Here is a 26,088-nt window from a genome sequence, read left to right on the forward strand (position 1 = left end):
ATCAGGTAGGACTTACCACCAGTACATAATTACATAAGAAGAGGAAGGAGAAACACATCAGCCTGGCCCAACACAAATTCTGCAGCCTCACGCAGCATCGCAGCATCGCAGCATCGAGGGATCGACAAAGCATTTGGGCCTCACAGATCTTGTGTAACGGTCCATCACAATGACAACTTAGTATGATATGCAGCGCTAATGTGGTGAGCACTGGGATCCCTCGTCTTCATCGTCATCCTTACCGACCGACATCCATCTCTATTTCTCCTCCAGCAACACACCGATCCCACATGAACCGGTGGTGCCAATCTACATAGCCTCCAACGACCATTATACTTGGGACAAAACAAGAGCACACAAGAGATATGAAAAAGCTTTCTGATACGGTTTCCATGACTCTGCATAATTCCACGAGCCTCTCTCCCTCATCACAGAACATGACCTAATTCCTCTCTCCAAGTTCCATAGCACATACGCACATGAGGGACCATCTTTTTCTCTTCTGTATTCTTTCTTCTTTCTTCTCCCTTCTCCATTCTCACTTCTCCTTTCTCTATCCTCCGTCTCTCTTCTTCCACGCTGGAATCATTGCAAAGGACATCCGTAGGCGCGCCTATATCTCATCAGACCATCTCTCCATCCGTTCCATGCGTCCATTCACGTCACCGATTTTCGAACCGAGAGAAGCCTCACCCTCCTCTATCCTCCTTCTCCGTCGCTTTCGGTGCGCGTAACAGTAACGCCATTCTCCTCGTACCAAATCTCAAATGACTCGTCGGTACTAACCAACGCATATCGACAAAATAACAATATGATACAATCCAATCCGAGCTTCAGTCCAAGTCGTCTGATTGATCCCATACCCAAAGATTGGTATATCCAAGAGCACTTTGCTCCTGACCTGTCCAAGCCAAAAAATCGGCCCAGGCTTTGATGTTTCCTGGGGTGATTCCCTCCCGACTCTGAAATGCAATCGATTTCTACTGCCCTTTCTCCGAGAATGAGCCTTGGGTTTTATCGCAACAACGGTATCCAGAACTCTAGTACGCCTCGCAGAAACGTGACAAATATTCAGACAGGCGTCTGCGGGTGGCCAGCTCTAGTTCCCCATAACGCGGAAACAAACTCCAGCGACATAGTCAAAATGGCCGTGTGGGCATCGACCTGCATTTTCCCCCATGGCAGCATGGTTGTCTCTGCACTATCTTTTGACGGTGTTCAAAGACTGCACTCTATGAGCCTTTTTGACGCTTGCCACTGATCTTTGGGCTGGGTTTGACCTTGTTGGTAGTAATCGATTCGCCGTCGTTCTCTTCTTTGACCTGGCTGGCCCGTCGACGCTTGTTTGACACGTTGGGGCTGGTGTTCGTGCTGGGCCCCTGACTTCCACTGAGGTTCGATCCTTGTGCGCTCATTTGATGGATCATGGCCACACCGCCAGCAGCTGGATTCTGCGCAGGACTTGGCGTGTGGTTAGGTCCACCCAGCATGGGCGAACCTTGTCCCTGTGGCACTCCCAAGTGACCCATTGCTGGAGAGTTGAACTGATTAGGCACATTCATGCCTGCGGGGTTCATCTGGTTCGGAAACATGCCGACGGGGACATGGCCATTCGCGGCTCGAGCCATCTGGTTTTGCAAGCGAGCGTTGTTTGCGTTCGTCATGCTTTGAGTGTTTTCTAGAGTGACTTTGTACAATGCGTCTTTGGGTTCTACTCCAGGATGACTGTTATAGTAGTCCATGATCGGACCCATGGCAGTCATGACTTCAGCCACCTGGAATTTGTCAGTATCAACCGTGTCAAAAAGTATTCTCCATGACTCACCTCGAGGAACTGGAAGATGTGATTAGGCACGCCAAACTCTCCAACACCCGAACTCGGGATCACCGGGGAAGAACTTGGGCCGCTGCCTTTGCCCTGTGTTCGTTTCAAATTCTTGTTGGTGATCTTGGGACTTTGCTTGACCTCTGGCGATGGAACAGTGATTAATGCGCTGCGAGGAATGTATTCCTGCCAACCAGTAGTGCTGATGTTCAAGTGGTCGATCTTTTGCATCTCGTCAAAAGTCACTCGAAGTTGGCCCGTTGTCGATACTCGGATGTCGTTGGTGAAGACATAAGTCAAGCTGGCGTGTGAACTCCAGATATGAACTCCTCCGTTGCTCAGCTTATTTTGATTGTGGTCATAGGATTGCAGAAAGATCTGCTTGACGCCACTCGCAAAGTGCGAGTGATAGTATCGTGCCAGGCATGGGAAAGGAAGCTGGAAGGACTTGTCAGTGTCATTCTTATTGCTGCACAGCTGCTGACGGATCGAGGCGAATGGTGAAAAGTATTTTCTCATAGTATCTTCCCAGTAGTCCAAATCGTTGGGTCTTTCCGGATTGGCGAGGATATCCTGCCATAGAATCAACTGTAGGATACATTGGCCACCGAGCAGATCCGTCTTGGACAAATCCGGTATCATCATGTTGTTGCTCATGTCTGGTTGCTGCTTAATCTGTGGCTCGTCGTCTCCTTCGGCAGTCTTGGCAGGTTGATTTTGATGCTGGTTCGGATGCTGTGGCTGCTGCTGCTGTTGGGCTTGCTGCTGCTGCTGGTTTTGAGCCTGCTGCTGGTGCTGTGCACTTTGTGCTTGCTGTTGCTGCTGTGGATTGTTCGCCGTCGGCACAGGTTGTGGCTGAGGCTTGGGTTGCGCAGGTTGAGCTTGGGCTTGGGGGGTGGGTGGAGGTTGCTGTGCGGGTTGTGGAACGGGTTGCGGAGCCGGAGTCGGCTGTGGTGGTGGAGCTTGGGTGGTTTGTTCCTGGGATCTAGACATTTGCATCTGTTGAGCGACTGCCCTCTGGCTGGCTGCAGCCATCTGAGCGGCTTGCGCCTGTTGCTGCGCCTGGAGGAATCTCTGCTGCTGTTGTTGCTGTTGGAAATTTTGCATTTGAGGATGGTTGGCTTGCATTTGCATCTGCATCTGTGGTGGCATCATGCCCATCTTCATTTGGGCCATTTGCGCCTGGGAGAATCCACCCTGTCCATTAGGCATCATCTGCATGCCTTGGGCCTGGTGTTGCTGTTGTTGTTGTTGCGCTTGCATCTGAATCATCCTTTGTCGGGCCATAAGTTGTTGCTGTTGTGGAGTCATTTGCATCTGGCCAAAGTTCATCTGTGGGTTGTGCTGTTGAAACATGGCTTGTTGAGGACCCAGATGGGCCATTGCCATGTTGCCCGAATGCAGAGGACCGGGTGCAGGGGTCCCTGCGCCAGGTGGCATACCAGTGACCATGGGGCCTTGAGTGACTTGAGGGCCCGAAACACCTGGGTGCATGCTCTGCATCATACCAGGCTGCGGTTGACCTCCCATGTGGCCAGCGCTGGGATGCTGCATACCCGCCATGGGATGAGCATGCTGCATGCCTGGATGACCAGGGGCTATACCCGCATGGGCGGGAAACGGTTGGGCCATCATCTTTAGATGAACCGAACAGGCTCCGTGCAATCGCTTTTCGTCCGGGTCTTGGTATAAGAACCACCGGTCGGGGTGATTCTATCTGACTTCTTCTCTAGATAACCTCTGCACTCTGCACGAATATTCTATTAGCGCCACCTTTGGATCACACTCTATCCTTATCGCAAGCGGTTCGTCGCGAGGTCACATCGGCGACAGAAGCCTGACGGTGTGTGGTGGTTGCGCCTGGATGTGGAAGAATCACGAACGGTCGAAAGTGGTTGCAACGTCCGTCTTGTTGTGTCGACCAGTGACAGAAATCGGGGTTCGCAACAGGGCGTGATTAAAGAAGGTTGGCAATAATGAGAATCGCGCGAAGAGCCTTCATCGTCGAGGGGTGGTGATCATGAAATAATTTAAATCGTGAGTCGGATACTGGCGTCAGGCACAAAGATAGTAAAGCCTTTGCGCTTGTCGGATGAAGTGAGGGTTGTAGATGTGTACGGTCGTATGGATATAGCCAGGAAGTTTCTGCAGAACAGGCGGGAGTGGTGAGAGAGAAGAGGGTTCAGAGTCACGGGATCTGAGGGCAAGATCGAGGAGTGACTCTCAAAACACGAGATGAGGAAAGAGCGACGGACAGCGGGGATGATTTGAGAGAGGGACAAATGCTGCAAGATGATGCGGATGGCGAAGGCGATGAATTAGAGGATGGAAACCTGCCCGTGGTGGTGTAAGAAGATGGCGATGGCGATGGCGATGGTGATGGAGATGGATGAGGTTGAAGATGAGATGAGGATGGACTTGGGTTTGGGTTTGGGGATGTCGCAGGTGCAGGTGCAGGTGGCAGAGAAGAGCAGTTGCAGTTGCAGTAACGGCACAGAACACAGAACAGAAGAGAGCGAGCCGGGTATGAATTGTGGCAGGAGTGGCCATGGCACTTGACTCTGCCGATTCAGATCAGGCGCTAAGGGGCACCCGGGGACTTGAAAGACGCCGGCCCGAGGTCAGACTCAGGTCAGACGTAGATCTGATACCGCTGACACCGACCAATTGTGCCCATATAACCCACTTCAACGTGCCGGAATCTTTTGTCTTTTACGAGTCAGACAGAATATATTTCAAATGCACCTCCGCGCCCCACTTTAGATGATTCTCCGAATCATTTGATTTCCGAACCTTCTCGTCTTGTACACAAATTACTTTATCATCATTTTCCAACTTTCGAGGTGCAAATTTCCCTTCCCACCGGCAACACCTTGACTCTTGTTGAACTCTGGTAGTGTTCCGGAGATGTTTTTACTAACTGCACATCTTCAACAAGAGGCCTGACATGATGGTATGTTCCTTCCTTTGCTTTGATCTTCTCCCCAACTGCTCTTCTTTCAAGATGACAATTTCTCCAACACTTCTTCCATTTTCTCTGAGTCGCCCTTGAAGAAACATTCGGTCCGTCATCGCTGAATGGACTGCTACTAGCCAGTATATAATGTCTGATCGATCTCTCCATTTTTGATTTTACAGAGGATGCCACGGTGTTTCGGACCAGGCTAACAAAAGTCTCTGACTAGTTTCTCTGAGAGCCGAAAGACTCCACGGTACGGACTCAAAATAGGCTGCTACCTCACACACGCACTTGATGTTCCCAAATGTACGTTACAATTTCTTCCTTCCTTCCTTCCCTACAATACCTGGTGGTTTGCAATACCTACAAGAGAAGAAAACGGGAGTGGGCTCGCTCTCAAGTACACTCCCGTCTTGTCTCTTGCTTCGGTTGATCGACCCCCCAAATGATGAAAACACTTCCACATTCGCAGTTTCCACGCTAGCCCCTGGCATTCGAACCTATTTAAGTCCAGGTGTGCGTTGAGCGTTTATGCACTTCCTTGGATGTCTGACTACACGATCCTACACCTCTCTTTCTCTTTTCAGCAGTCGATTGTTGGACCTTGATTGCTAACTTGACATGCTGTGTGGACAGGTAGCTTAATTGTAGAAATCATTGACTTTTGACGTTTGGGATTCAGACAGTGATTCCATGGTTGAGCTTTGTGCTCGAGGCATAACTGGGACCAGAAGAGAGTTTGGGTGGTAGATCCCTTCGTAGTACCTCCACTGTTGCTATGAAATCAAGGCCAGGCTTATGCAGATTGATGTAAATCTAGTCGAACGGTCATGTTTACAATAGCAATGCAGTTTTTAAGATTACTCCAAAACATATCTTGGTACAGTTTCTCCTAATAGTAAGACATCATGTTAAGGGTGCTCACACCTTCTCTGCGCCCGAAAACCAAGCTGTTTGCTAGTCTGTCGCTCAAAGACTGCCTTGCCCGTTTACCCGATGGTATATACTCATGACACATGCCGACGAGGCGATGAAGGGATGAAGGGATGAAGCGAGCATCAGCTAAGTTGCGGACGTTGATTGTAGCGGCGTCGGAGAAGTTTATTCCGCGCCTCAGAGTCTAGTGATGCCGGTGACTGACAGTCGCACCCGGGCCAAGCAGCGCGGTCATTGTTCGACACGATTATTGTAATCGCAAGCGGCCCGTCTTTTGACCCGGGAGGAGCGTGAGGCGGGGTCCCGCCAAAAATCTAGCTGCAGCGAGGCTGATGAGTACCAAAATCCGGACGATTGAATGACAACGAGTGGCCAAATGGAGGCCATCATGTTCAGCTTGCTGTAGTTCAACTGATGAACGCTGAGCCGGCCTGCTCGGCCACCTTTGCGCTCCTTCTGGCGTCGATAAATAGATCTTCGCATTCGGCCACATCTTCCGGCGTGATCTCACTTCTTCCGTTAACCTTGGCCAGGATGCTTGATGGTGTAAGCAATTGTAGAGCGTATCTCAAACTGACACTAGTGCCATGTCCAGCAACCCTTTCCACGGCACTGTCGGAGATGGCAAGCCCCTCAGTCTTGGAGCGCAGACGGATGATGGTGGATATTTCTGAGGCGTTGTATGGGTGAGTGGGGATGATGAGAAGACGGGCAAGGAGATCTGGTGGAACACCGTGGGCGCCAACAATATCGTGTGTGCCACGGATGATGGTGTTGCCACGGTTTGAGGCTAGGATGACAATGGGTGAGATGGGTGATTCAAGGGCGCGATTGAGGTACGTGAAGCATTCGATGTCAAGCATGTGGACCTGTGGCCGGTAAGCGGGTGATTGGGGAAATCGAGGGGGAACACGCACCTCATCAATGAAGAGGACGCCAGGGACCAATTCAGCAACGCCTTGATCAATATACCTGCTGACGACCTTGTTGATTTCGGATCTCAATTTGTCTGTGATTTCGGTCTTTTTGGGCTTCATCAATTGGCCCATCATGCTCATAACATCCTGGCCTCCTTGTGGTCTGGCGTTTGCAATGTCGAGGTCGTGTAGCGTCACGTCTTGAACAACCTCTTTCTTCTTGTGGACTTCTCCCTTGGGCACAGGGACGTACTCTTCAGCCTCTAAATCGAATTCTGTTGCGTATGCATCTGATCGTCCCACTCTTTTGCACGCGCCCGTGTTGGCTTCGATATAGATGACATCGCCCACAGCGACTCGTTCTTTCTGAATGGCCTCGTATATACTGGGGTCCAAACGAAGCTTCTTGGTTCCACGCACAGATTTCAGGGTGAGGATAAGGTGAGAGATGGTTCGGCCAAAGCCACCCAAGGGGTTCTCGGCCTCTTCGGGGATGAGCTCAGTCACTTCGCCTTCGTAAACTTCCTTTGTTTCTCGTACTCGCAGACCTAAGAAAGTGTGATTAGCAGTGACTCGAAGGGAGAACCAGGATCCATACCAATGGCTCGTCTGAAATTTTCCATCAAGGCTTCCGTCTTCTTGACTTCAGCAGAATAGATTTCGCTTCCCACGATGGGGCAAAAGGGGACTTTTGTTCCCAGCTCCTGTGAGACAGCGAGTGCGAGTGCTGTCTTTCCTGTTCCCGGCCCGCCTGCCAGTAGGACTGCGCGACCGGACATCTTCTTTGCTTTGATAAGGTCTACCACGACGCCGCACGCCTGGTGTTATGGTTAGGAGTGCATCCTCAATCGCGTCGGGGGCTGTGGGGCACATACCTCTCGGGCAGCGGTTTGTCCAACAAAGCCATTTCCAGAAGTCTCAGCGGTGCCGTCAGGCCTCAGACCCAGGCCCTTGATGTGAGTGTGCGCTGCCGTTCGATTTTCGCGCGCATTACCCTTGACTTCGCTGATGTTGACCATCTTGGCGGCTGCGGAAGACGAAGAAGAGGGGACAAGTTGAGTGAAGCGCGAGATGGAGGAGGGATGGAGGAGAGAATTTGCAGGACAATTGTTGATGACTGCAGTTGCAAGGTGTTGTCAATGTGAGAAGTGGATGTGGTCGTGGAAGAGGGCATGGACCCCAGATCTCAGCGGCGGGATATTGTTTTAGTGAAATGATTTGGCGCTAACAAAAGTTGCAGCTTCCTTCCTTCCTGCGCTGCGATTCCCAACTCAATTCCTGCAAAGTCACACAAGTCAACCACCACCACCACCACCACCACCACCAACATCCAGGACATCAGGTTTTGCTGCTTCTAAGCAGATCACTGTCCCCCTTAGATTCCACCATCCTCCTTGTCCTCCAGGCATCTCGTGCCTTCACACTGTCACTCCGATGGCTGGTGCAACAGCTGCTGTAACGGCTCCAGCCGAGCAGACTGTGGTGGCCATCAAGAACATCGTCCGATCCCTCAAACCTGTCGTTCGCACTCCGACCTCTGCTCAGTACAAGGATTACCGAGCTCATAATCGCAGCAAACAGACCCCTTCGCCATACTTCAAGCCTCGGTTTACCTTTGCTCGAGAGGATCGAGAAAAAACCTTTAGCCATGACTTGTTCAGACAAGCCGGGATTGATGACCCCTTGATGCCTGCCTATCCGTACGGCAAGAACATGACGTTCAAGGAGGCCAACTTTGGCCTTTATGGAGGAGCCAACATTCAGTCGGGGAGCAAGATCTCCAAGGGCAGGAACAAGGGCAAATCACTGCGCCATTGGTTCCCCAACGTTCGGATCGAAGATGTTCGCAGCGAAGCCCTCAACATGGAACTTCGGATCCCTGTCACGGCACGTGTCATGCGCACGATTAGAAAATGCGGTGGTCTGGATCAATATGTCACAGGGCCCAAACCAGCGCGGATAAAAGAGCTAGGTCTTTTGGGCTGGAGACTCCGGTGGTTGGTCATGACTTCACCGAAGATGCAAGAGATATATGCCAAGCAGCGGGAAAAGTATGGCCTCAAGGGCAAATCTCCCATCATGGAGAGTTTTGAGGACGTCTGGAATGATAAGAAGCGTCAATACCAGCTCATTCAACAGCAAGAGGCGGATTGGCAGAGGCTGAAGGAGGCCGCGGAGAGATTCGAACGGCACACAAGCGCACAATGGAAAGAGAGTGGAGAAAAGGGTCCTTACAGGATTCCCAAGCTCAAGACCCTACAAGATTCCAGTCCTCTACAGTTGGGATACCCTACCACTTTGCCTGAGTATGCTGAGGAAGAACTGGCTTTGCCCGACCCCCAAGCCAATTGAGGATTTTCTGCATCGCCAGCCGATGGACCACAAGACACAGACTGAAGGTGATGGCGTTCAGAGCTACGGCCACTCAGGTCGGCCATGTATATTGTAGTGACCTCTCCTTTCCGGAAAAGGCATTGCGGTCACGGACAGGATTTGTATATTAGCGACATTGATTCCATGACAATCTATAGATGGAGACTACTGAAGCGGATTGTGTGGAATGTGTTCATTCATTGTTCCTTTCCCTTTCAATCCGTCAAGCATTAGACCACTCGTGGTGTAAATCCCTGGTATGAAGATGATAGTCACGTGACCATCCTTCAAGCTGTCGTGGATCCGCCTCCATGTCAGCGCACTCTGCGTGTCAGCATCAACGCCTGGTTTGGGTTCAAGCTTGAATATTGATACCCTGTGTTTAATTATACCCCCTTGTCCTTCACAATGTAAGAGAATTCATCCAGCCGACTTGCAAGGTCACCTCTTTGCATCAAGAACCCAGATGGAACTGACAAGCAGCGCTGACAAATACAGAGTCAAGAAAGCCGATTGCCGAGGAGTATATTGTTGCCCTATATTTCAATTCTGTATTCTAGATTCTTTTGACCTGTCTTGACTCCAAATGATCAACCTGTACACGATCAGAACTGCAATTTGACCCAATCTGTGTGAGTTTGTTGAGTGATTCTACCACATTTATTATAATACTATATTCCTCGACAATTGATGCTGTTTGCGCCTACCCGACGCCTTTTGTCCACCATGTCGACGTATAACATCACCGTCACTTCCGACGTCGTCTGCCCCTGGTGCTACATTGGCTACAACCGCCTGTCCAATGCCATCGCCGCCCACAAGAAAACGTATCCGGACGATAAGTTCAACATCAAATATCTTCCATTTTACCTTCAGCCACCACCACAATATGCGTCATCCGGCCCCGTTCCGCCACCCTTCCCTGTGCCATCCAAACCTCGTCGACAAATGTATGCTGAAAAGTTTGGACCAGAAAGGGCGAAGCAGATCGAAGCAATGATGAAGCAAACGAGCGCCAACGAAGGACTCGACTTCAAATTCGGTGGAAACACTGGTCCATCGCGCAACGGACATCGCCTGGTCTACTTTGCCCAGAACCATGGTGGGGAAACGGCACAAATGGATGTCATGCTTGGCTTGTGGCGAAGGTATTTTGAGCAGGAAGTCGACATTACCACCTTGGAAACTCTGGTCGAAATCGGGGTCGAGGCTAAGTTGGGAACTAAGGAGGAGATCAAGGCGTATCTAGAGAGTGGTAAGGACGGAGAGGCGGTGGACAAGATTGCCGACGAGGCCCGGTATAAAGGGATATCAGGAGTGCCACACTACGAGATTAACGATCTCTGGGAGGTCGGGGGTGCCCAAGAGCCAATGGCCTTCCAACAACTATTCTCGAGGTGGAAGCAATTGGAAAAGAAGGGTCAAGTATCGTCGTCTTCACCCGTCTCCAAGACTGCGTCTGGCAATGGGTGTTTGTAGTTTGGTGCATGTTATTTTGATCGATAGGACTGTTACTCTTACTTTTGAAATCAATCACTATTGCAAAATATTCACATAATGGCATGATGAGCACTGACGTAGTAACAATCTATTCGTACAATAAAGGGTGTTGGTGGTGAGGTGGTAGTGAAGAGGTAATTGCGAGAGTCAAAATCAGACCGGTCTGACAGCGACAAGCCAAGTGAGAGACCAATGAGATGCCACATATGCATCAGATATTGTGTTTCACAGATTTAATTACCATGTCAGACCCTGACACAGTGTGACTTTATCCAACCAGGCAGCCACGGCCCATCTGGTAAGTGCAGCCTTGCCCAGATTTTGATAATTGATATTGAGTTATTCGGCATCAACTTGACACTTCTCTTCATCGACTTCGTTCCTCAATTCTTAATTTGAGGGTGTCTCTGTGTTGACGACCTTCGTAAATCCGCGTCTTGAGTCGTCTGCCCGCGGTTGTCGAACAGAGCCATGATGATGCCGACTTCGAGATCCCAAGAATCTTCACCCGTCCCGTGCCTCCATCATGACCATCTGAGATCTATCACGCAATACCCCTTCCTCTGCCATACATCAGGTTGATCTACAGGTGCAAAGTCTGCATGCAATCCCCATAGTTCATTGCTCACAGGCTCAGATGTCTCCTCAACAATCCGCAAGTCCCTCGGCGTCATCGAGAAGCGCTTCACCCATAGCACTGAAGACTGGAGAGAGTCAAGGATCCGATGGCTATATAGCCCTCGGATCTATCCGTCTTGTTCAAATCTTCCAGGGCAATGACCATGGCGCTTGGAACATGGTTGGTATGGACGGCCTGGCCCCATGGCCCAGTCGACATCTAGAATCTGCGATCCAAAAGGATTGGATAAGAACCGATCTTAGACACCACTCAACCCACCATCATCATGCCGCTCTCCGAGTCTATGCTGCACCTGAGAATCTCAAGCGTCGCACTCAAACTTCGGTCAAAGACTTCAGAAAGCTCCTCAAAGGTTTGATCAACTTCATCGACATTTCACCCCGGACTTGGACCGCTACTCATGATGTTGAATCTACCCTGCTCACATACCGATCCTCCCAGACTGCACACCAGGAATCTCTTTTCTACATATTCAACACTCTGACCTCCCCACAGCCATCCTTGGATAATCTTGCTTCGATGCCCTACGCCCAACAAGCCATGATGGATGTCCTCCAAGATGATGTCGCTGGTTTGAGATCAGCCTTGTATCCCTATCAGAAACGCTCCGCAGCTGCCATGATTGAGAAGGAGTCAAGGCCCTCCATGACTCTAGATCCAAGGAAGCCGCCGTTCATAGATCTTCAGGGACATCGCTTCTACTTCGACATCATTGATGGCGTTCTCCTCCTCGAGCCCTACCTATACAGTGAGCCTCAAGGAGGCATCCTTGCCGAGACCATGGGATACGGGAAAACATTAATTTGTATTTCCTTGATTCTTGCCACTCGAGGCCAATATCCCAAAGTTCCAGAAGCGAGACTGATCCTGTCGGACGACTGTCCAAATCTTCGAACCCCAACACTGGTCGAGCTCGCCGCAAAAACACTCAAGAGATCCGGAACTCCCTGGAAAGCGCAGCTTGCAGATCTCGAGAAACTAGGCTATCATTTTGATGACTGCAAGCAGGCGTTGGACAAATGGGAAGCTGAATATGCCGAACCCATATTTCACCCCGTCACACCAGATCGCAGAGCTAGTCATCGAGAAAGCTACTCCATTCGCCGTCTGAGCTACTCAACGCTCGTCATTGTTCCTCCTAATTTGCTCATCCAATGGCAACATGAGATTCAAAAGCACACCGAACAGGGAGCCCTAGACGTCCTGGTAATCGACTCAAACACCAAGTCTATTCCCGATTATAAGATTCTGATGCAGCATGATGTCGTCCTGATGACCAAGGCCCGCTTCGAGCAAGAGTATCGCGATGATGACCTTAATCAAGGCAGACGAGCTACTGGCTCCGAACGATTCCGGTCACAGCTCGCCGAGATCCGCTGGCTGCGCGTCATCTGTGATGAAGGTCACGGCTTCGCCGGCGCCAGCTATCGTACCAATGCCATGGCCATGCTGGATAAATTGTCTATCGAGCGACGATGGGTCGTATCAGGAACTCCCTCAACGTCCTTGCACGGAGTCGAAGTAAATCTTGCCACGGATGAAACTCGAGGAAAGACCACCATTTCTCGAAAAGCCTCCATCGAAACTGCTTTGCAAGGTCGAAAATCTCAGGATGCAAATCATGACGAAGTCAAGGATATGGAGAGACTGCGAGTCATGGTGGTAAAATTCCTAAGGCTACAACCTTGGGCAAATCAAAAGGGAGCCGACTTTGCGGATTGGAGAAAATACCTTGCCCCTTTTGATGCCTCTGGGAATAGGCGGTTCTCTCCTGGGCTGAGAACAGTTCTTCAATCGCTCATCATACGGCATCGCATAGAAGACATTGACATTGATCTTCAACTCCCCACGCTCCATAATAAGACCGTCTATCTCGAACCAAGTTACTACGACAAGTTGAGCATGAACTTATTCAGACTGGTGCTCACTTCCAACGCTGTCACTTCTGAGCGGGTCGATGAAGATTACATGTTTCACCCCAAAAACCGAAAGTCCTTGGACGAGTTGATCAACAACCTACGACATTCGAGCTTTCACTGGGTTGGCTTTTCAAAGCATGATGTCGCCGAGACCATCCGTGTGAGCAACGCTTATCTTGACAGCAATATTGACAAGGTCTCTGACAGTGATGGATATCTGCTCACAGAGGCTATCATGCACGGCCAACGTGCACTGGATGATCCTGGCTGGTGTGCTTTTTCCTTTCTCCACGAAATCGGGGTCTACGTGAGTGATTTCCCGGAGCATGCTGCGCAAGCTTGGTCGCTGCATGGCGAGGAGTCATCCCCTTTGTTGTTGGGAACCGTTCAAGCGCGTGAAGCTCAACAATTTATCCTCCAAAATCTCGATTCATATGATCCTGCTGCTGGTCTGACTGGGGCTGGGATGCGAGCAATGAACGCGGCCCGGCAAAGGGGGCGAGAAGAGCAGGCTTTCCGCGAGAAGAATTCTGCCAACAGCTCTGGCAAGGTTCAGCCGGCAGGGTCAGGCGAGCAGCCCAAGGTCAAAAGCCAGTCGACTTTTTCATCATCTTCACCGTCATCGCCTGTCAGAGGACCTAAGTCTGCTTCTTCGGTTGGAGGTCCGGGAAACAACCTCAAACGATCTTTCACAGATCCAATGGCCCCTCTTCCCGCTGTCCTTGCTCCCACAAAGATCATCGGCTTTACGTCGGCCAAGCTCAGCTACCTTTGCTCACAAATCTTGTGTCTGCAAGACAGCGAGAAGATCATCATCTTCTACGACTCAAACAACATTGCCTTCTGGATTGCTGAAGCACTGGAACTACTATCGGTGAAATTTCTCATCTACGCAAACACGCTCTCCGTGACACGAAGAGCAGCGTACCTGGCAACGTTCAATCACTCTGACGCGATCCGAGTACTCCTGATGGATCTCAAACAAGCCTCACACGGGTTACATGTGGCGTGCGCCAGTCGGATTTTCATCGTGTCTCCAATCTGGCAGCCGAGCATCGAGTCACAGGCGATCAAGCGGGCCCACCGAATCGGACAGACGAGGCCGGTGTTTGTCGAAACACTGGTGTTGAAAGGCAGCTTGGAAGAGAAGATCCTTCACCGTCGACGACAGATGAGTAACGCCGAGCACGTCAAAGCGGAGAAGAGTTTGTTGGACGATCGCACCATGAATCAGATCATTCGCGACGAAGGCTTTCTGAAGATCAACCAGCTCGACAAGCAGACTCTAACGGGCAGCAAAATGGATGTGCCGGTGCCGCTGTTTGAACGGAGGGGCGATGGAATGGAGCAACTCGGTGATAGTGAAGCGATCCTGGATTACGATGGAGGTGGAGGTGTTGTTGCAGGTGGTACAGGCAGTCTACTCGGTGAGGACGACAGGTCCCCTCCCTTGCATGCGGAGAGAGACATACATGTCTCCAAGCGAGCGAAGAAGATGGAACCTGTCAGAACGACAGGATTCAGCATACCATTTGGCATCGACAGCCCACAAGGCCCGGACTCGAGATCCTCGACCCCGTCAAATCATGGTGATCAACGTGTACAGTTCGTTAAACAGAAGAAATCTGTCACGATTGATATGAGCGTTCCTCCCAGTATAGGGACAGTGTGATGGGACCGGTGATTGGATGAATCTATAACGAGAAGCCATGAGGCCGACAGATGACACTCTGTCTTGAATATACAAGGTTGCTTCCTTGAAGGTTACTAAGTAGCGTTGTGGGGGAGCTAGAAATGATATAATGTGCTCTACGAGCTGTTATCTTTGACCTAACTTGATACAAAATCCTTGGGTAGAGCTCCATCTCATTATTGATTGAACTGGCATGAAGACTTGAGAAATTATGAAGATATGGTATCTCGAGTCTTTGTGTATACTTGTTAAATGGTACAAAAGATGTATCGTGTCAAGATTGCACCGTCGCAACACCATCCATCACATGATCCCTGGCCCGGATACTCTGACGCCTGAGGACTCATTCGTACAGTCATGGAAAAAGGAAATGAGTAGAAGGAAAGCTCAAATACTGATAAAGAAGCTCTTCTCACCGTCCTTGGGCTCGACAACGCAGCGCTTGAGGATGGGATCAGCGCAGCTGATGCGAATCCTCTCGGGGGTGGCAGGACTTCTTAAGGACAGCACGTCGTCAACACCATGCTGGGCCCTTGCGGCCGTGAGGGCATCTCGGATGGCGAAGAAGACGGCGCTGCCCATAAATAAGGGCGGTTCACCGACACCGCGGCTGCGCTGGATGGTTCGCAAGTTTTTCCACTCAACATCCTTCAACAGGCTGACGTTGAAGACCTGTGGGATGTCGCGGAAGCCCGGGATCTTATACGCGCCAGGACCACGGGTGAAGATCTGGCCCGATGCACGGTGCCAGAGAGATTCCTCGGTCGTGAAAAGTCCCTGCCCTTGTACGTATGCGCCTTCAATTTGCCCATAGTCGATGGCAGGGTTGATGCTGCGCCCAACGTCCATCAGGATGTCGGTGCGCAAGACCGTCCAGTCTCCAGTGAGGGTGTCGATGAGAACTTCAGAAGCCGTGACGCCCTGCGTGAAGTAGAAAAACATCTTGCCTGTGTTCTCTGCGCTTGGATCCTGCGGATTTGGTCCCCATGTGTAGCCGATTTCCGGCGTTTTGTAGAACCCGTTTGCAGAGAGATTGACACGGTCGAAGTAGGCAGCGTGGGCAAGTTGCTTCATGGTTGCCTCTGGCCCCAGTTTGGCCCGATATGGAGCTAGGCGCTCGTTGATTTGCGCGCAGGCATTGTATGCGGCATACCCGTTCAAGTCGGACGATGCTGATGCCGCGGTCGATGAGGTATTGGCAACAGTGTTGGTTGCTGTCTCAGAGATGTGAACGCTGGACAGAGGAACTTGGAGAGCTTCGGCAACAATCATACAGATCTTCGTGTGCAGGCCTTGACCCATCTCGGTGCCACCATGAGCCACGAGAACAGAGCCGTCGTGATAGACATGGACGAGAGCACCAGCTTGATTGAGAAAGAGCGCGGTAAAGGAGATACCAAATTTGGTTGGAATCATGGCCAAGCCTTTCTTCTGCCACTTGTGACTGGCATTGAACTCTTCCACGTCTTTCCGTCGAGATTCGTAAGATGTACCGTCTTTGAGCTGGTTCCACATCAACGGAACATGCCAGTCCTCGAGGACTTGGTTGAAATGGGTCACTTCTTCAGACTTGTAGAAGTTGATCTCGCGGAGGGTGTCGACAGGAATTTTGAGGTGGTCGGCCACCTCGGACATGAAAGTTTCTGCGATGAACATTCCCTGAGGTCCACCAAATCCACGGAATGCAGAATTTGACACCGTGTTGGTACGGCATAGGCGACCATCCACATCGACGTTGGGGATATTGTAACATCCATCAATGTGAGAGAGAGCTCGGTCGACGACTGCGGCTGATAGATCTTGGGACCATCCGGCATTGTTGAACACGTTGGCCTTGAGGGCTTGGATCTTGCCGTCCTTGTTGACGCCGACTTTCCAGAGCGTCAAGAAGGGATGTCGCTGGCCTGAAGTCATGATGTCTTCATCTCGATTGAGCATGCACCGGACAGGACGGCGGGTCTTGTTAGCAGCAACAGCGCAAATGGTGGCGAGCTGAATGGAACGGGTTTCTTTACCACCAAAGCCCCCACCGAGACGTTTTACTTTGGCGACGATTTTATTAGACTGAACTCCAAGGATTTTGGAGATATAAGCTTGAGTCTCGGTAGGGTTTTGGGTGCTGGACCAGACCTCCATTTCACCATCTTCGGGTTTGGGAATGCAAAGCGCAGCATTGGTTTCGAGGTAAAAATGCTCCTGACCTCCCATGCGACAAGTTCCTTCGATGACATGGTCACACTCTGCAAAGGCTTTGTCGACGTCGCCCTTCTTGATGTAGCGGTAGTGCTCGAAGAAACTCTGTTTCTCAATGGCTTCTTCAATGGTGTAGATTGCGGGTAGTTCTTCGTACTCGACGAGGACTGCTCTGGCACCGGCTTCTGCTTGCTTGGCAGTGTTCGCGAGGATCATACCAATGGGTTGACCAGCGGTAAAGACTTCATCTTCTGCAAAGAAGACTTCGTCACAAACCGGCGCACCCCACCAATTGCCGTCTGTAGTCACATCATTTCGATCCACAAAGGCAACAACTCCAGGGAGCTCGAGGGCAGGTCCAGCATCAACACTTAGGAGCTTTGCATGTGCTTTGGTCGATAACACCAGACAACCAATCAACTCGTTCTGCTGAGTGGGGATATCATCGGTGTACTGAGCTTCACCGGTGCATTGCTTGAGCGCAGCCATATGAGGATTGCCCTTGCCCAAGACCTTTTGTGCGTAGCCAATAGACGCATCATGATCCTTTCGGCCGGTGGAGATTTCTCTTTCAATCTCGTCGATAGCCTCCTTGTCAATCTCTTGACTGCCTTCTTCTATTCGGGTGAGCACGTCCTGGTAGAATCGATAAAAGAAACCGAGAGCCAGGGACTTGCGGTATGTGGCCATCCCACCAGGGACACCAAATGGTAGACTAAAGTCTTTTTCAAGCCCGTTCATCACAGCTTCCAAAGTGGCCGGGTCAGTAAATGTCTTTCCAAGAAGGGCATCAGATGCATTGTGGGCGCGGATTGTTATGGGAGCCATGCCGCCATAGACAAGATTGGCATGCTTGACTGTGTATGAATCGTCGAGAGATACTCTGAGGCAAGCATTGACAATGGCAATGTCGTCGTCCTTCCTCTTTGACTGTTTGTAAGATCTGATGTATTCCCCATTTTCACTCGCAGTGGGGATTCTGATAGCAGCGATGACGGCGTCTTGAGGGAGCTCGGTGACACGATAGCGCTTGAAAAAGTTGGCCATGGGAAGTTCGACCGTTTTATTCAAGGACTTTGCAATCAGGGTGGAATCAGTGGCGACAAAGACTGGATTGAGGTCGGAAATGGGGGAAGCAGTGGCAAGATTGCCGGCCGGGGTTCCCACATTTCGAATCTGTCGGCCAGCAAAGTATCGAATGGCCTTTTTGATGGCAACAAAGGGTTGGCCCTTAGCGGGGCCATACTTTGAGACGGCTTCGTCACAAATATGCTCGAGGTCAGTCAGGGCGACGTTTCCACCAATTTCTAGGTAATCATCGTGAAGAGAATATTGGCGAAGTTCTGCAATGTCTCCAAGATAGACCGAGGCAGAGTATTGCATAGCCTTGAACTTGATTTCAATTTGAGTTTCGGTGCTGCCCCCGATCAGCTTTGCAGCAGGCAGGGCATTCTTGATCTCGAGCAGTTGCTGAAGAGTGACCGGACGGTACCACTTTTTTCTCTTATTTCCAAACGCTAGGGGTTTGAATTGATGCTTTTTCAGAGCAGGAGGGTGGATCAACTCTGTCGTCTTGTCGTAGTGAATGAAATCTGGGGCAGTGAACCTCTTCTCATCTACGGTATCCTGGACACCGCCCGGGGGTCCATTGCAGCCTCCGCCATTCTCCATACAGCATCCCGAGCCTCCATTAGCCAGAGACTTTCCACAAGGCTTTTTGAAGCTCTGCGCGGCGTCGAGAATGGGACGATATCCCGTGCATCGACATAGGTTGCCATCGAATGCTTCTTCGACCTCGAATTCACTCGCATCTGGGCCATTGTTTCGGAGGAGGGCATACAGACTCATGACGATTCCTGGAGTGCAAAACCCACACTGACTACCACTAGCAAGGGCAATGCGCTGTTGAACGGGGTGTGGGCTTTTAGCATTGCCTATGCCTTCGACGGTGATGACATGTTTACCATCGACGCTGACCAAAGGAGCGAGACATGCATTGACTGAGGCGTGGTATATCTTGCCAGTGGTAGGGTTCAGCTGCGAAACCACCACGGTGCATGCACCGCAGCCACCTTCCGCACAGCCCAACTTTGTACCAGTGAGTCCAATTCCTCTTAAATACTCTAGAAGAGTGACCTCAGGATCAACGGCATCGAGGTCGACTTTGGTGCCATTGAGGTAGAAGCGGAGAGTGTCATCGTAACCGTCAGTGACTGAAGAGAGGGAGGAGACCTTGTCGGATGTTGATGCGTCTTGCAGAATTCCGGGCGCCATATTGTGGACTGGGCTTTGAAGGTCGAAAGGGTCAAGCCATTCGTCTGTGAGGCCCTGGAGACACGGAGGAGAGGGACAGTAGATCGGACACGGGTCGACGAGAGATTTTAAGGAATAGTAGTACGAGGGATAGGGAATCAGAGGTGAGAGAGGAGAGGAATGCAGAGGGTCTTATCGGTGAAGATTACCTGAAGCCCACATCATCGCAAACAGAAGCAATTCAATAAGCAACATTGTTGATGAGAGCACTGATAGGGCTCATGGTGACTTGATAATGGCCTATTCCGCGAATCAGAGAATACTGATTGTCGATCTGACAAGTTTGGCCGCAGGCGCACGGGCTGGTTGGTCGGACAGCCAGTAACGGAGAAGAGCATGATGTAGGGATGCCCCGCGTCTCGCCTAGGTGGAGATAGTTGATCGAGATCCAAGACGATGGAGGCGATTCATCGTACAAAGAAGTGCCAGGCGATGGTTGGGTGGGATTGGAAATTGTGGACGAGGACGAAGTCCTCTAGTCACGTGATCTTCGGAGACCGCCGACGTAGTGGACGACGCCGTTCACATCTTGTACTATGCGTCTGTCGTTATAGTCATTGTTGTTGACGACTACGTACTGACCTTCCAACTGACGAAATGGTCTCTTTTGCTCTGTGTACGGTACGAATTGAGTGTTGTACTTTCATTATGAATCAATTCTTCTTGAGTGATGCTCGCTTGCTCGCTTGCTCGCTCTTTATCTACCCAATCAACCAAGAAAATGGTCCAATATGTCCTATCAAGCGCCACATAGACTGAGCCAATCGTCAGTCAAACGGCTGGGACATCCAATCTGACTATCTAGTCGTGTTGGGTGTAACCGAAGCTCGCAGACTTCCTTATGCCACCTTCAGACATGTATCACGATTGGCTTCGATAACGCTTCACTGCTGTCGGAAGGCTGGCGGACTGGGAAGCACACCAAATACGTGATAGACCATGCTGGCGCGCTCGGCATTGTAAAAGTACTTAGGGACCTCGTATCCATTCCACTCATAGGCCACCTGCATGCACAGGTCGGTCAAAATATCCTCTGTCCACCTGCCCTGCAGAATCAATGTTTCCCGTATCATATGCATGGCCATGTCGCAATTGTGAAGAGCCATTGGTCCGCTAAACTTCAGGCACTGCATCATGTGAATGTCAAAGTCGCCGAGCCTAGGTGCACCATCAGGGAACTTGATAGCAAACCGAAGCTGGCCCCTCCCTCGCACCAGATTCCATTCCTCCATGCTAGGTCTCGCACTGTCGAGGAGGTCGGCGTCGTCAAAGACGAAGTAGTCAGCATACTCCATGGCTCGGTAGACCGCTTGTCGGTGTCGCTCAATGTGGTTTGCGAAGTGACCAGTGACATATGGACTTTGAGGAATCTGACTCTGACGTACAGTGTGCCTGTCGATGGGCCCAGTAATTGGGAAGTTGCCACAATCTTCCAGCCAATGACGTACGATGTCTTCGTAGAGATGTTGTTTCTTGCAATATCGCGTGAAGCTATCGGTGCCGCATGCAGGACAGATGACAACGAGAGGGTCTACAATCGACATGGTCAGCGAAATCACTTTATTTCTCTTATACAGCTGGTGCACTCACCCCAGCAGCTGGTCATCTTGTGGCAATCAGGAAGAGGGCATTTCAACCTCGGGTCGAAACCATCGAACCTGAATGGAGCTAGATGACCCAGAAAATGTTGCTCGCTCTCAGTGATCCATGTGTTGTACATGGACTCAGGTGCATTCGTACTATGCATGGAGACGACCCAATCTCTGAACCCTGGACTTGCGCTGAAGAAAGCTGGAGTGATTGTTCGACCAGAGTCACTGGATCTCGGTGACACAACCTCACCGGCAGCCACAGCCGGGTCATGATATGCAGGATATAGGAACTCCGAGGCTTCAAAAAGTGGTGGAAGTGGAACCTCCATGTCTCTACTACTGTGGTGCAGTTGTAGTTGCGACCTGGATTGAGGCCTGGCTTGCCGTGCTATGATCTTGTTGCCCAAACCTTGAGCTTCAGTTCTTTGTAATGGGATTAGAACAAGCTCAATCGACAACTTGTCTAACTTCACCGAGTTTTGATCCGACTGATAAAAGATCTTGCAACACACAGTGGATATCGCTTCGTCGGAGCACTGGAACCCTAGCACAATATTGCCTCACAGCAAGGCGCTGATGGCCCAGCGGGTAGAACGAGGTATGTGATAGGGACGAGTGCCGTTGTTAGACGGGGCAGGCGGAGCACAATGAGGGAGGGAGGGAAGAGAAGAAGAAGAAGATCGGCAGTGGATGGCACGGAGGCTAGATTTTCCACAAGCCCAAGGCGTGTGAGTCCAGCCGATCTGAAATCAATTATTTATGATTGACCATATTCAGCGCCAGAGGGCGTAAACAGTGTGAAGAGGGTGTGTCATTCGCACTGTTTGTAATTAGCGCTTGTCAAACCTCCTGTTGGAATATATTGAGTACCTGCTGTCGGCTTGTTGCAGACTGTCGGAGACAAACATACTCGGTGTGAACCCTGTGCTATTGATTCTGCTTTTCAGGCGTGGTTTGGTTGAGCAACACGTGATGATGTAATATCATCCTCCATGTAAATTACCTTTCGTGAGCCAGAATCTTTCAGGAAGAGGCTGGAAAGTGCCTGTAATCTTGCATAGGATTGGGTGCCCAGGAGGGGTTGGCCGCACTCTGGAAATGAAACATGCTCACTCACCGAACTCTGATATGGGAGGGAGCCATTTGGTTAATTGATTGAGAGAATGAAGGACGACTTTTCTCAACTGTTGGTTTGTCCAGGGATGGTCGTTGTCCAACATTTGACATCACGGAAGATAGGCTTGCTGGTCACCAGGCTTGGAAGATGAGAGGGATTTTGAACAAGGTGTCAAGTTGAGTCAATGGAAAAGAGAGGGCAATAGATTCTCTCACAGTGAGTTTTGTTTGATATTGGACAGGTGCCAGATATTGTTCTCTGTTTCTCAAACACAGTGGTGGTCTGGTTTTCTCTGGACACGTCCATCACATTGCACAAAATCCATTCACATGAATCATTTTTATTGTAGCACTTACTTGTCATTTCTCAATTCATGAAGAGAATGGTGCAATTTCTGCAGATAGGTCTCCCATATAAAGGGGATTTGATGCTGATACCGTGGGCGATGGCCAGGAAGCCAGAGACAATATGACACAGGCTTTGTGTCCTCGAGGAAGTTCAACTCCTTTTGACAAATTACTGTTCACAAGAGGAATGGAAGTAATCTTGCATTGGATAGTGTCACAGATATGGAGGCTGTACTAATATTGTGTTGGTATTGTGGGAGTCTGAAATCAAAGAATAAAAGAAAGATGGACGAGTACCATACATCACGTGATATGCTTGGAACCTCGACTGCGCTGCATTTCTTCATTCTGCACCACCACCACCAACACCAACTCCCACCATCACATCCTCTACCACCTCTCCTCCTTCTTCCCACGACTTTCTCCCTTTCTTCTCGACAAGACACGCATCTAGATTCGTCCATCCTCCGTACCTTGGCAGATGGTCGTCTTCAATCAACAAGTCGTCCTTTTCCAGTCTTGACCCGTTCTCATCTTTTTGGCTCCAGCACCCTCTGAGAGCTCGCTCTCATCCCAATGGCCGACCTCAGTAATATCCTTGCTGCTCTCGCCGCGCAACGACAGGGAGGTACTCCTTCGCAAGCTCCTCCTCCACCTATTCCCGGTAGTTCGTATCCTCCTCCCCCTCAGTACGCCACTCCGCCTGGCGGTGCCACTCCCTATGGCTTGCCGCAACCCTTTCATTCTGGGAGCGTTGATCTGGCGCAAATAAAACCGATTAGCTCAGGTTCGGTCAGCCTGAACTATGCGGTTGCCAAAGCTCGAGACATGGCTGTCGACAAGGGAATTCATTATGATCCAAACAGACGTGCGTCTACCTTCCCCCGCCCTGCGCGAACTGTGACACTAACTGGATACCTGCAGCCCCCGTTAACATTGATCCCCGCTACGGTGGTCGAGGATATCGACGCTCGCGCTCTCCATCACGTACCCCACCTCGTACTGGCCGAGATGGCTACCGTGAAAATCCATATCGCGACGAGAGGCGCTCCAACGACCGTGGTTTCGGCCGCGATCGCTCCTTATCTCCACGAACCGGCCGCTACTCGCCTCGATATCGAGATGACAGATCACCAGGCCGAGACAGAGCCGGTGCAGGCACTGCAGAAGGCGACTCTGAAATCATTCCTCTGGACAAAAGCTTAGTTGGTCTTATTATTGGACGGTCGGGAGAAAATCTCCGCAGAGTCGAGAGCACGACAGGAGCACGCGTACAGTTCATGGATGGGCCCGAAGTGGCAGGTTCTCAACGACACTGCCGTATCTCGGGCGCCCGATCTGCACGCAGTGCAGCCAAAGCAGAGATCTACAAGATAATCGAAGACAACGAACAATCCAAAAGAGGTAGCAGTGGTGGGGGAGACAAACCGCGCCCGCCCAACGGCAAACCGGCTGTCTCTGCCTCCAAAGATGGCGACAGCTTACAAATGATGGTCCCCGACCGCACGGTCGGCTTGATCATTGGAAGAGGCGGCGAGACTATTCGGGATCTCCAAGATCGCAGCGGCTGTCACGTCAACATTGTGGGAGAAAACAAGAGTGTGAACGGATTCCGGCCTGTCAATCTCATCGGCAGTGCTGCCGCTCAACAGTACGCCAAAGATCTGATCCTCGAGATTGTGGAAAGCGACCAGAAAGGGGTCAGTGTCAAGGACCTGCATCGCGATCGTGATGATGGCGGCCATGGTAAGATCAACGATACTATTGTGGTTCCCGGCGAGGCAGTGGGGATGATCATTGGCAAAGGTATGCCGTTAACCGACCGACGGCGAATAGACTTGCTGACCGGAGGACGACAGGTGGTGAATCAATACGTGACATGCAGAATCAAACCGGATGCAAGATCAACGTGTCCTCCGCCAGTGGACGTGACATTGAACGCGAGATTGGACTAATAGGCACACGACACGCGATCGAGGCGGCCAAACGTGCTATTTTGGACAAGGTCGAAACAGTGGTGAGTCTGCTTCTGACACGAGATCAGACCTTCATTAACCAATGTCAGCGTGCGCGATCACAAAATCGTGAACCATCACGGGATGAATACGCCGACCGGTACTCGGCACAACCACAAGGCCAGCCTCAGCACCACCAGGCCCCCATGGGATACCCGGCAGCCACAGCGGTGCCTCCCCAGGCTGGAGGCGCTCCAGCTGGTGGGGCGGATCCGTACGCAGCTTATGGGGGGTATCAAAACTACCTCAACATGTGGTACGCAGCAATGGCAGCACAACAAGGTGGTCAAGGTCAAGGTCAAGGTGAGCAACGATAGGGCGCATGTGTTGTGGCTCGTGACCGTGGATTGTCCGCCTTTTGCTGGATGAAGCTTATGCCGCTCGACGACATGACTCGCAACCATCTCACCGGCTTGGAAGCCGGTCAGTCGATCCTTGAGCCCATCGATACACACACATGCTCGCACACGCATCTTGGGACTGCTGTGCATCAAGTGACGTTGAGCCGGCTGAAACCAGCGCCACTTTAGCTCCCACCTCCAACAGACACGCATTGCTTCGAGCGTCATGGGCGTGACCTGCAAAGCCACTCTGAGGTGACAAGTGATGCATAACAATCGCCTCGTGATGCCGACATCAAGGAAATTTGTTGCTGTGAGCTCCCGGCGAGAGGCCTTCGCTGAATGCTGATACTGAATCCTGAATGCTGAACGTCTCTGGCATGATTCTGACAACCTGACTATGCATCAAGCCTGCACCGTGCACTTTACCCATGCTGGAAGACAAAGGGGACATGCTGTGCAACCTGAGGAACTTTGACAGCCAAGCTAGACTGCGACTGTTTGATCCGTATTCTGGCCATCCGAAATGACCCCAGTAGATATGCAAGTTGACATGCCGATGAATTGCGAGGGGCTTTGTGGTGACATGATTTCTGAGCTGATTGGGTGGGAGGAAGATGGTTCACGCTGAAAGAGTCCTCAGCCTTGTCTTGACAGCCTTGCGGTGATATGGGGAAATCTTGATGGTTTGGAGCTAGTCCACAAGTAGATTAGTTTGATCCAAAATCAAGGAACCGTACGCCACAATGTCGTGGTTTTATGATCGGCAGGCGCCCCCCAGCTTGTATTGCATGGAAGGCGTGGCAGACACGGCAGACACTTGATAAAATCCATCAGCGTCATCTCTCATGCACAGCTTTGATCTTTTCTCTTGTTCCAGGCACTTCTCAGATTATCGAGTCTACTTCTTCGGTGCCTCGTTGCCCTCGTCCTGCGGTCGGTTTGATCAATTCTGGCATGCGTCGTTACTGTCGGACCAGACTCGTGACAGGCCAATTCCTCAGATTTGCCTTACGTCACAGCCAACAACCCACAATCATTCCAACCGCAGGACTCGTGGCAACATGAAGAAGTGACCTGGAGAAGAGCCCATCCAGCCATTACTCCCTGTGTTTCAATCAGGCCAGTTCCATCCATCAACTCACGTGAAAGCGCGTGTTTGACGTGGAAATTCAGTTTGCCAAATGGTTGGTGGGCGCTTCTTCAGCCTGGCGAGGCTGTGTCTGGACTCAGCGCCTACACAGTCTGGAACCAGCTTCACCAGTCGATTTTCTTGCACCACAACTTTTGCTTCTCGTTGCTGAAACATCGAGTCTCCATCATGTTGTCGGTGTCTGTGGACGTGTGCTGGAGAATGGCGATGGAAGCGGTATGTCCTCTGACTTTCCTATTCAAATTTATTCGACCC

At 50.9% G+C, this 26,088-nt stretch overlaps 7 protein-coding genes across 7 annotated transcripts; 4 read left to right on the forward strand and 3 right to left on the reverse strand.

The window, feature by feature from the left end:
- Nucleotides 1–364: 364 nt before the first annotated feature.
- Nucleotides 365–4,325, reverse strand: PV10_01820 (uncharacterized protein). Its single transcript, XM_016366065.1, has 2 exons — nt 1,826–4,325; nt 365–1,775 (listed from the first exon to the last, which is right to left on the reverse strand). The coding sequence occupies exons 1-2, from the start codon at nt 3,458–3,460 to the stop codon at nt 1,233–1,235; spliced, it is 2,178 nt and encodes a 725-aa protein (XP_016229714.1). The 5' UTR covers nt 3,461–4,325; the 3' UTR covers nt 365–1,232.
- Nucleotides 4,326–5,615: 1,290 nt separating this feature from the next.
- PV10_01821 (RuvB-like helicase 1) lies at nt 5,616–7,790 on the reverse strand. Its single transcript, XM_016366066.1, has 4 exons — nt 7,513–7,790; nt 7,236–7,455; nt 6,638–7,185; nt 5,616–6,589 (listed from the first exon to the last, which is right to left on the reverse strand). The coding sequence occupies exons 1-4, from the start codon at nt 7,654–7,656 to the stop codon at nt 6,128–6,130; spliced, it is 1,374 nt and encodes a 457-aa protein (XP_016229715.1). The 5' UTR covers nt 7,657–7,790; the 3' UTR covers nt 5,616–6,127.
- Nucleotides 7,791–7,940: 150 nt separating this feature from the next.
- PV10_01822 (uncharacterized protein) lies at nt 7,941–9,290 on the forward strand. The gene has a single exon (XM_016366067.1). The coding sequence runs from the start codon at nt 8,072–8,074 to the stop codon at nt 8,987–8,989; it is 918 nt and encodes a 305-aa protein (XP_016229716.1). The 5' UTR covers nt 7,941–8,071; the 3' UTR covers nt 8,990–9,290.
- Nucleotides 9,291–9,580: 290 nt separating this feature from the next.
- Nucleotides 9,581–10,559, forward strand: PV10_01823 (uncharacterized protein). Its single transcript, XM_016366068.1, has one exon. It carries the CDS (start codon nt 9,701–9,703, stop codon nt 10,487–10,489), a length of 789 nt encoding a protein of 262 aa, XP_016229717.1. The 5' UTR covers nt 9,581–9,700; the 3' UTR covers nt 10,490–10,559.
- A 442-nt stretch (nt 10,560–11,001) lies between these two features.
- Nucleotides 11,002–14,794, forward strand: PV10_01824 (uncharacterized protein). The gene has a single exon (XM_016366069.1). It carries the CDS (start codon nt 11,148–11,150, stop codon nt 14,739–14,741), a length of 3,594 nt encoding a protein of 1,197 aa, XP_016229718.1. The 5' UTR covers nt 11,002–11,147; the 3' UTR covers nt 14,742–14,794.
- Nucleotides 14,795–14,840: 46 nt separating this feature from the next.
- On the reverse strand, nt 14,841–19,578 carry PV10_01825 (xanthine dehydrogenase). Its single transcript, XM_016366070.1, has one exon. The coding sequence runs from the start codon at nt 19,227–19,229 to the stop codon at nt 15,150–15,152; it is 4,080 nt and encodes a 1,359-aa protein (XP_016229719.1). The 5' UTR covers nt 19,230–19,578; the 3' UTR covers nt 14,841–15,149.
- A 3,128-nt stretch (nt 19,579–22,706) lies between these two features.
- Nucleotides 22,707–24,656, forward strand: PV10_01826 (uncharacterized protein; the record flags this gene model as incomplete). Its single annotated transcript, XM_016366071.1, has 4 exons — nt 22,707–23,192; nt 23,249–24,130; nt 24,184–24,341; nt 24,390–24,656. Exons 1-4 carry the CDS (start codon nt 22,901–22,903, stop codon nt 24,654–24,656), a joined length of 1,599 nt encoding a protein of 532 aa, XP_016229720.1. The 5' UTR covers nt 22,707–22,900.
- Between the last annotated feature and the right edge of the window lie 1,432 nt (nt 24,657–26,088).

This window comes from Exophiala mesophila (assembly GCF_000836275.1).
Source record: "Exophiala mesophila strain CBS 40295 unplaced genomic scaffold supercont1.1, whole genome shotgun sequence".
In the NCBI taxonomy this organism is placed as follows: Eukaryota; Fungi; Ascomycota; class Eurotiomycetes; order Chaetothyriales; family Herpotrichiellaceae; genus Exophiala; species Exophiala mesophila.